The sequence below is a fragment of the Anas platyrhynchos genome, chromosome 14 (genome assembly GCF_047663525.1).
Source record: "Anas platyrhynchos isolate ZD024472 breed Pekin duck chromosome 14, IASCAAS_PekinDuck_T2T, whole genome shotgun sequence".
Lineage (NCBI taxonomy): Eukaryota > Metazoa > Chordata > Aves > Anseriformes > Anatidae > Anas > Anas platyrhynchos.
The window spans coordinates 13,405,417-13,415,463 of NC_092600.1; the positions used below are offsets into that span (position 1 = coordinate 13,405,417).

At 60.2% G+C, this 10,047-nt stretch overlaps 1 protein-coding gene across 1 annotated transcript in view; it reads right to left on the reverse strand.

Moving 5' to 3' along the window:
• Positions 1–6,775, reverse strand: part of PCDH12 (protocadherin 12) — a 9,532-nt gene extending 2,757 nt beyond the window's left edge. Inside the window, exons 1-3 of the mRNA XM_072023386.1 lie at positions 3,593–6,775; positions 3,126–3,220; positions 2,054–2,205 (exon numbers count right to left, since the gene is read on the reverse strand). Coding sequence (XP_071879487.1) covers positions 2,054–2,205; positions 3,126–3,220; positions 3,593–6,460 — 3,115 coding nt within the window. The 5' untranslated portion in view covers positions 6,461–6,775. The remainder of the gene's footprint in view (positions 1–2,053; positions 2,206–3,125; positions 3,221–3,592) is intronic.
• Positions 6,776–10,047: the final 3,272 nt, after the last annotated feature.

Consider the following 10,047-nt stretch of genomic DNA (forward strand, 5'->3'; position numbering starts at 1 on the left):
TCTTTTATCACGTCCAGCACTGCCGTGTGGGCAGGAAGCTATGCTGGCATAGCCTCAGCCTGCACCAGTCCTGTTTACTGCAGAATTGGAGTATTTTGGCAATACTTTATCAAATCCAAGAAGAATGGGAAATGTCCCTGTACGGCTCCGCATGGCCATAGCTCAGATTGTTGGGGCGCAGGGTGCTACCTGCTTTTAGGGCTGGATGGGGACAGATCTGAGCCCCTTTCTGGGGCTCAGCAGAGCCGTGGGCTGGAGCTGGGCCCCCTGTGCCTGCCTGCCCTGCGCTGCTGCCCTTCAGAGCCAAGGAGGCTGACGGCTCTTGTCTCACCCAGCCCCACTTCTTCTGCTCCTCGCTGGAACAAAAGGGCAGGAAGGCAGCAAGCAGCTCCCTCTGCACAGCAGCACAGAGGTGCCCGTGGCTGGAGGTAGAGCAGAATTTATTGCAGTTGCTCCCTGGTTTACTTCACTGGGTGCTAAAAGCCTGCTCGCAGGTGGCGTGGAGAGTACATAAACCAGTGCTATAAGCTGAGCATAAAACCATAACATGGCAGGCCATAAACAGTCCTGAAGAGCACCAAAGGCAGCTAATAACCTTTTTGCTAATCAGTGCACTTGGAGAGCTCGAATGAAAGGACCAAAAGCTATGAAAGGACCAGGGAAGGTGAGGCCACAGCAGCAAACCTCGATGAATTCTTCATGCCTACGCTTGCTGCGGAGGAGCACGGAGGCTCCACAAAGAAATCTCTGCTGCAGGACGTGAGTCAGACAAACTCTTTCAAATGGAAATGCCAGTGGAAGAGATTTAGAACAAATCAATAAAAGGAACATGCAGACGATGTCAGGCCCAGATGGTATCCACCTCAGAGTGCTAGAGGAACTCAGATATGAAATTGCCTGGCTTATTAGCTGATGTTCGTTAACTACCGCTTCAAATGAAGGCAGTACCGGAGGAACAGGAGGTAGAAATGGTGACATGAGGTTCTGGGCTCATAAAGGTGGGCCTAGTCTGGGCAGGTTCACGGAAATTATTCCATATAAGCAGGTAGCTGAATTCCTGTTACACGGGCAAGAACTGGCATGGCATTTGCAAGATTGTGTTTTCCAAATTTCCTCCAAATTTCTTGCTGTATTTGAAGGAGGTCGGTGAGGAGTCCTGGCTGACAGGGGACACCTGAGCTTGCAGAAGAGCACCAGGCAGGCTCGCAGAGGTCCTGAGCTGTGCTCTGCATTAACCTGAATTACCAGCCAGGCTGTGAGAGGGACTAATGCGAGCTAAAAGCTAGGAAGCAAGAGCAGGAATAAATCTTCCCCATAAAGAGAGGTCATTAGTGGAGTCCCAACAGAAAGTCTGAGACCTGCGCTTCTCACCAGTCGTAACTGATGCGGACCAGTGGCTGGTGGTGGTGCCGATCCCACTGAAATACCCCAAAGAGGGCAAAGAGGAGTTGCTGAAGGCCCAAGCACCCAGTGACATGAGCAAAAAAAAGGCTGGTGGGGTTTCTGTGCCCCCCACTGTTGGATAGCTGGCACGGGGAATGGCTCCTTGTGTACTGCTGGCTCCCCCCATGCAGAGGAGGGATTTGGGGTGAGCAGTTCAGCAGGAGCTTGGGCAGGAAGGGAATGAAGACCAAACCAGAAGACACCTTGAACCACCAGTGCAGGTGAATCCTAACCACTGCGCTCAATTCTGCTCACTGCATCTCAACAAATGACAAAACAAAGCAGTGAGAATGTAGAAAATAACCGGGATGGTAACAGATGAGACCAGAGCCATTCGGGCTGACAGGAAAGAGGTGCCTGATGGGGCTCAGGGCGTCTAGGTGGTCCCAAAGGGCTCGGGAAGCACAGCTCTTCTCCTTTCTCACTCTGCATGGACCAGAGGACCATAACACAGAGGCTCTTGGGTCAGCGTGGATGCAGAGATTGCGCACAGCAAAAAATGCCACATGCCAGCTGCTGCCATCTATGCGGGGTTGGCGTGTTCCCTGGGGACATCCCGCCAGCCCCAGCGTGCCCCCAGCTCACACTGAACACAATGAGGCCACCTCACCTGCCTGCGGCTCCAGGAGGGTCTCCAGCTCCTCTCCCACCAGCTGCGGCACCGAGAGGTCGAAGCCGCTCTCCGAATCGCGGTCCTCGGCCTCGCTCTCGCCGTGCCCGCTGTCCTTCGTGCTCAGGCAGTCAGCATCCAGCCCCGCAGCCCTGCAAGGGTCCCAAAACGCTCAAGTCAGGCTTTTGCTTCTGCCTTGCCTGCTGTTTTGGAGGCTGTGGTGTCAATACCCCATGAAGCGACCCCGAGGTGGGGTGTGGGCACTGTTCTCCTGCTGCCCGTCACCCAACAGCTCCACGCACCCCGTCCAGCTGCAGGTGGCCCCCCAGCTGGGTCAGCCAAAGCTGGCAGCTTTCTGAAATGCCACTTTGCAATCATTTTAGTCTGAGGTGTGTTTCTTTTTAAGCATGTGAGCAAAAGCATAGAGATCAGGGGTGCCACAGAGCCCCTGAAAATTGGGCTCCAGCTAGGTGCTGGGCTACACATGGGGCTTTTTTTTGACATTTCTTGCCCAGGAGGGTTTCTATCCTTCTGCAGGGGGATCCCGAGCTAACGGGGAGCTGCTGGCCCTTCCCCATGAATTCGGAGCAGCTGCCCATGTGCAGGACGGGGCAGGGAGCATCACAGCCCAGGGCAGGTCTCCGTCCCTCACCCTCCAGATGGAGCTGATAACAAGAAAGGTGGAGAAAGCTGAGTCTGCCCCTGGCCTGGGCAGGAGAGGACAGGGGGATGTGGTGAGGCAGTGAAAAATTTTGGCATTCTCAGGAGCTTTCACACACAAAGAGCAACACCATTGCACCTTTCCATTGTGCTTCTACACACCGGTGTTCCTCCAGCAAGGACGGGCAGATGGTTTGTGGCCAAGGAGGAGCTCATGTGGGTGTGGAAGGAGCTGCCAAAGGTGCCCCAGAGCATCCCCAGGAGGGAGCTGGTACCCACATCAGCATGGGGGTGGGAGCAGAGGAGCACAGCCACCTCCCGAGGCAGGAGCTGCCTCCCTGCCCTGCTCCTTGTCCATCTCGGGTCAATGAAAGCGGGGCGAGCCGGTGCTGGGGCTGAGAGCAGACCTTACCTGCTGCCGTTTTTGGCCGTGTACTTGTTTCCCCTGTGGTTTGTTTTGGGCTGGAACTGGCCCTGGTGCAGCAGAGACAGCAGCTGAGAGATTTGCTGTAAGGCAGGAAAAGCCTGTTGAGCCCCGCGAACACCGCTCAAGCTGCTTCCTGCCAGGATGTCCCCTCTGAACCGCGCCACCTTTTTATAGCGTTTCCTCCTCCTGCAGATGGTTCGGCATCCCCAAGCGGGGGAAAACAAGGCACCGAGCAGCTCACCTAGCCCCGAGCTTCCCTTGTGCCCCTGCCCCTGGCCCATGGGGCTGTCCCCTCCTCCCCATGCCCGGTGCCCTCCACCCCAGCTCCCTGCACATCCTGGTGGGCACCTGGAGACCCCCCACCATCTCCTGCACTTTCCCAGCCCACCCCTAGGGTTAGGCAAGATTCTGGGGGTCTCCACACCTCCAGCAAGACGTGGAGCATCTCCTACCTGCACCGGGGCCGACTCCATGGCGAACTCCCCGTTGGGGCTCTGCTCTGCCAGGGCCACCAGCGAGAGCCGGACCAGGCTCCTGAGGATGTGCTGGTGGGGAGGGGGCTGCCCCGGTCCCTGCGGCGGGGTGCCCGCTGGCTGGGGTGGGGACAGCGGGGACTCTCCCAGCAGTGGCTTCTCCGAGCCTTCACCACGCGGCGGGACGTCCGGGGGGCTCACGGGTGCATTTTTGGGTCTGTGGGGCTGGCAGGGCCGGCGCTGCATGACGGCGAGGTTGAACATCCCCTGCTCCTCATCCGAGTCCTTCGAGGTCCTCTGGTTTCTCAGGGTCCTGTAGAGAGTGGGGGTGAGGTGGAGGGGAGGCTGCGGGGAGCCCTCTGGGCAGGGCTGGAGGGGCTCAGCGCCCCGGGGCCGGCCCCGCAGCGCCGGGACCAGGTGGATGTCGGCCTTCTGGATCTGCCGGGGCGGCTTCTTCAGCTGCTGCTGCCTGCGGGCGTCCTCCGCCTCTCTGCAGTTGTAGGCCATGCCGTCCTTCTTCTCCTTGCTGCGCAGGGACAGGGTTAAAGCCAAAAGGAGGAGGCAGCCGCCCAAGAGAGCGGCCAAGCAGATGACAGCCACCACGGGCGGGCTCAGCCGCCCCGGCTCCCAGGCGGAGATTTTGGAGAAAGCCCCGTGGCGTCGGAAGAGCAGCCGCACCTGTGCCTGGGTGTGCAGGGGCTCGTCCCCGCCGTCGCTCACCCTGATGGCCAGGTCCCACTGGGTGCCAGCGAGGCTGGTGGCGTTGGTGGCGTTGAGGAAGAGCTGCCCTGAGAGCGGATCCAGCATGAAGAGCCCAGCACCGTCCCCACCCACGAGGTCAAACCTCAGAGCCCCGTTGGGACCGGAGTCTCCATCCCTGGCCACCACGGTGAAGAGGAGGGGAGTGTCGGAGCACGACACCGGCGTGGCATTGGCCACCGCTGTCCCCAGGGTGCTCCCATTCCCGGGGGTCACCCAGACACACCCCGTCTCGGTGCCGATCAGGAAGGACAGCGTGGCCACGCCACCCACCAGCGCTGGCTCGGTGACAACGGGCGCGTTGTCGTTCTGGTCAAGCACAGCCAGCCGGACAGAGACGTTGGAGGCCAGCCTGGGGTGGCCGCCATCCTCTGCGGTCACCAGGAACTCCAGGCTGCTCATCTGCTCGTAATCAAAAGCTTGGAGGGCAAAAACCTCCCCCGTGGTGGGGTCGATGGAGACCAGACCCGAAACCGAGGCGTCCCGGATGCTGTAGGTGATCTTCCCATTGAAACCCAGGTCGGGGTCGGTGGCGTGGATGGTGAGCAAGGAGGTTGGCACTTCGCCGTTCTCCTCCACGGTGCTCTCGTAGGCGGCCCTCTCGAAGGAGGGGGCGTTGTCGTTGACGTCGCTGATGCAGATGGTGAGGTGCTTCAGCACGGCCAAGGAGCGCTCGCCCTGGTCCCGCGCCACCAGCGTCAGGTTGTACTCGGCGCGCAGCTCCCTGTCCAGCGCCGCGCTGGTCATCAGCAGGTAGCTGTGGCTGTTGGTCCTCTTCAGCCTGAAGTGCTCGTCCCCGGGGCTCAGGGAGCAGTGCACCCGCCCGTTGTTCCCCGAGTCGGGGTCGCTGGCCGTCACCAGGGCCACGAAGCTGTCTTTGGGGACAGCTTCCGAGAGCACGGGCGCCTGCGCCGCCCAGGTGACGTGGACGTCGGGCGCGTTGTCGTTGACGTCCAGCACTTGGACCAGGATCTTGCAGTGTGCCGGGATGGGGTTGGCGCCCAGGTCCCTGGCCTGCACGTCCAGCTCGTAGGCGTGGGTCTCCTCGTAGTCCAGCGGGCGCTTCAGGACCACGCTGCCCGTGCGGGCGTCGATGCCGAAGGCGCTCAGCACCTCCGGGGGCGCGTGCTTGCTGAGGCTGTACTCGATCTCCCCGTTGGGACCCTGGTCGGGGTCGGTGGCCGTGACCGTCACCAGGAGGGTCCCGGGCGGAGCATCCTCCCGAACCTCAACCGCCAAAGAGCTCTCTGCAAACACAGGGCTGTTATCGTTGGAGTCGAGGACGATGACTTTAATTAAAGCTGTACCTGACTGTGGTGGCTCCCCATGGTCAGCAGCCGTCAGCACGAGGTCGAAGGAGGAGTGCAGCTCCCGGTCCACCTCTTTAACCACGACGAGCTCAGCGTGCTTTGTGCCATCGGAGCTGGAGACGACATCCAGAGCGAAGTGCTCGCTGGGGGACAGCGTGTAGGAGCAGCGTGCGTTGGGGCCAGCATCAGCATCCAGGGCTCGGTCCAGCGGGATGCGCGTCCGCAGCGATGCGCTCTCCGACATCTCCAGCTCCAGCTCAGGCGTGGGGAAGCGGGGCGCGTTGTCGTTGATGTCCAGCACTTGGACCTCCACGTGGATCAGAGCCAGCTGCCGGGCGGCCAGCACATCAAAGGAGACCCAGCAGGGATCGCCGTGCCGGCACAGCTGCTCCCTGTCCACCCGCCCGGCCGTGCTCAGCTCACCATCCGCAGTCCCCACGCGCAGCGGGAACCCCCCTGGGCTCTGCAGCAGACGGAAGCTTTCTTCCATTTCACCGCTCTCACCCCACTTGAAGTGCTCGGCCAATGTCCCTATCACCGTGCCCTCCGGCACCTCTTCGTACAGCCGGTATTGCACCGTGAACGTGGCCACCTCCTGAGCATCGGCGGAGAGGAAGAGGTACCACCAGAAGGCCGGGAGCTGCAGAGCGGAGCGACCCAGCAGCAGCAGCCCGCTGACGATGCCCACGGCCCCGCCGCTCCGGCCGGCAGCCGTGGGCTTCCCCGGCTGCCTCCACATCCCCAAACGGACCTCAGGGCACACACGAAGCCGCCGCATCTTCTCCCGTTGCCGAACGCCACTCACCAGCTGGGAAGGAGCAAGAAGAGCGCGGAGGTCCGGAGGCTGCCCCCTGCCCTGCCATCACCCCGGGACGGGCGGCGGAGCATCGCGGGCTGGGACGCCGCGGCAGGGAGCAGAGGGACTGCCACCACCGCCGCCCGAGAGCGGTGTCCGGCGGCGGGAGGTGGACCAGCCGTGCTTCCTATGGAAACCCCACCTACAGGAAAAGGGAGGCCCGGGTCGGCACAATGCTGGTGGGGTGGGGGCTCGGGGGGCAGCACGGCGAGGTGTGGGGATGTGCTTTGCTCCCAGCCTGCAGGGACCACCGCTGCGGTCACCTGCAAAGCACGCGGTGCGTTACAGCCAGCCAAACCCACCCGCGAGCTTCAGGAAGCTCCTTGCAAGGACCAGAGGTGATGACGGTCTTCTGCTCTTGCATCACCCTAAAAGCTTCTTCCCCACGCCATCAGGTTTCTGGCTTTCCCTGATTTGTTTTATTTTTTTCCAAATCCAGCCTGCCACCCCCAGTCCTCACACTGCCTTTTGCAGTTGGTTCCAAGGGCGATGTGCCCATGCTGCGTTTTTCAGCCTGTGGCTTCTGAGTTCAACCCTGCTCCGTTTTCCCCTGGGCACTCGGTGACACTCAGTGCCACTCACACACAAAACCCACACCCGTCCCGCTCTGGCACAGCTCAGCCGTGGCACCGGGACCTCACGATGCTGGTCCTGGGCTCGGCCCCAGCTGCAGGTGACCTTCGCCGGGTCATTTCCCTTCTTTGTGCAGTGGCTTCCTCCTCGGCTAAAGGAGGCAAAGCCACGGGCTCTGCCACAGGGATGCTCTCGGGCACGGGAGGAGCGGACGTCCCGCGGCCCCCACGTGGCTTTGGGTGGGCGGCAGGGAGGGGGCAGCTTCCTGCTGGGGGCTTCAGGACCTCCATGGCCTCAGGAACAAGCCCCTGCCGTGACCCTGGCCCGTGGGGACATCAGCAGAGGTGGGGCTGCAGGACGCTGCCAAAGCATTGCTGGGCTGCAAACCGCGCTGGCCGTGCCTTGGAGGAAGGCAAGCAAAGGAACGCAAACAAAAACAGGGAAGAAAATGGGGGGATGAGCCGAGACGTGCCGGGAGCACCGCCAGTGAAATAAGAATTGGTGCTAACAATGGAAGTTTTCCTCCCACTTTTCCTTCCTGTCCACACGCAGGCAGGTTCCCAGCTTGCAGGTGCTCCGAAACCTCCGCAGCCTGCTTTGTGTCTCCAGGCTCCAGCCTTCTCCCCTGGGAGCCTGGCTGCCCTACAGCCTTCCATTCAGAGCCCACAAACAGCACCGGCTGCGTTCAGTTACTGCACAATGCTGGAGGTGCCCAAAGCAGGCACCAACGCCATTTACTGGTGCAAAAACCCAGCTCCTCCACAGCTTCCCCCTCTGAGCTCTCCAGGCTCAGCAAACAGCCATGGGGACCCCGGGGGGACCCCGACCCCCCAGAACTTCACCCACAGCACGTGGCAGAGCCCAGCCTGACCACGTTCATTCAGACTCCACGGCAGCTTCCAAATATTTGCTGTTTGGGGCTGGGGTGGCGGTGGCTGCGGGCCACACGCTGTACGTGGTGCACGGAGGCTGTCACGAGGTGCTGGATATCATCTCGTTAATTCCTGCCCAGGTATCTCGCCCCAGGATAAAGCCTCCTCCGGGCAGCCACCAGCCCAGCATGTTTCTGACGTGCAGAAACCAGCCAGCAGGTCCAGTTTCACCAGATCACCAGGAAAGAGCTCAGGAGCTGGTTTTCCCCAGCTCCCTGGCTGTAGGCACCTGCGGTCATGCACAGCCCGCAGGAGGGGTCTGCCCCGCTCCGGCGTGGTGGGAGGGAGGCAGGTAAAAGCCCGGGGTCAGACACATGAGTCGTTTTTCTCATAAGGAAGAGGAAATTAAAATGGAAAAGAAAATGTCCCATCAGAGTGAAAAATGACATCAGAAGAGAGGAGTTTAGAAATAACATCAATCAAAGGAGAGCTCATAATGAACACAGCTAAAGAGGTCCCCAGATTCGGCCTCGTTAGGATGCTCGGGGCTTCATCTTATCCAGGGGGGAGCAGGACTTGTTCTCTCTGCTCTGCTGTGGGGGAAAATGCCTGAGGACAGGGAGGCCACAGAGATGGGGCACACCTCAAGGTGGGACGCTGGCTCCAAACCCTGGGCATTGTGCATGCAGCACGGCTGCAAGGACAGGGCAAAGAAATGCATGGCTGCTCCTGGGGACCTTTCCTGGGAGAAGGAGGCGATTCCCCTCGCACCCCATGGGAGCTGGGCAGCCATCGGGGGGCTCTGCCCTTCCACGTGCCCACCTTCCCCCTAAAAGCAGAAGGAGACTGGCAAGGGACGGCCACACGCCACCTGCCCGAGCCTCCCGTTCCCATGGGGTCCGCTTCGGGCTGGCTCGCTCGGGATCCCAACTCCTCACATCCCTCCTGGAGCAGCCTTCACCACCTCTCCCTGCAGCCTCGCCCCAGGGGGGCCCAAATTGAGCCCATCCCAACTCAGGGGCTGGGGACAGGGGACACAGAAGGGGCCGGGGTGGGGAGGGACAAGGACACCGTGCGCTGCCTGCAGGGCGCGCAGCCGCCGCCAGAGCCCACTGCTGCTCCGCGCTGCGCTGCCAGCGGGCACAGAGCCTCGGAGGGGCCCGCAGGGCTCCCCCTGCAGCGGGTGGACGCCCTAATTAGCAGGGAAATTGCAGGAGGAGCGGGCAATCGCTAATGAGACCCCGGCTCTGCGAAGCGCAGCCAGTGGCTGAGTGCACAGGCTCAGCCAGGATGCTCCTGCAGCTCCCCTGCGCAGAGGGAAGGAGAATTGCTGCTGCTCTGTGCTCCTAGAAAGATTATTAAGGAGGGGAAGAAAGTTAGAAGCAGAACAAATTGGAGCCAGCTCGGTGTTTGAACAGAGGGTAATGGTGTTGGGATGATTTGCATGCACCGCTGCCGCCGCCTGAGAACCCCGACGTGTTTTATAAATTCTTGCACTCCAAGCAGGTCTGTGGGCAGGTAACGGCTGAGCTGGCCAAAGATAAAAGAGGAGAATCTGTAAAAGTGGCTTTTTATTGTGTAGGAGAAAGAAATGAGAAGCTGGGTTAAAGTATAACCATTGGTGTCCTTCTGGAGAAGAAAATTGGCAAAAGATTGCTGCTTATAGGAGCTCTGTTATTGAGTCCTACAGTAATTTTTAACTCTTCTCTAGTTCCCCCTGTATTTCAAAAAGTATTGAAATATTGAAATTTATCACATAAATACCTGTCTGCAAATGAAATTCCCAGAAAAATACCCTGAAGGCCAGAACTTCAATGCTGGATCTTCCCAGCACAAGGCCATACAGGAGCAGGGGTTGCTGGGCTGGACTGGGGGATCTGAGCCTAGGACGAACACAGGAGAAAACTGAGCCCCATCAGAGCCCCTGTTCCGCTGCCAGTTCTGTTTGCTTTCAGTCTGACAGCCTGAAATACCCAAACACCAGCAAAGCATTTGGAAAAGGTGGGGGTTCCCCAGCTCCTCAGCTGCGCAAGTGATAGATCTAGGCCAAAGCACGCTGTAAGA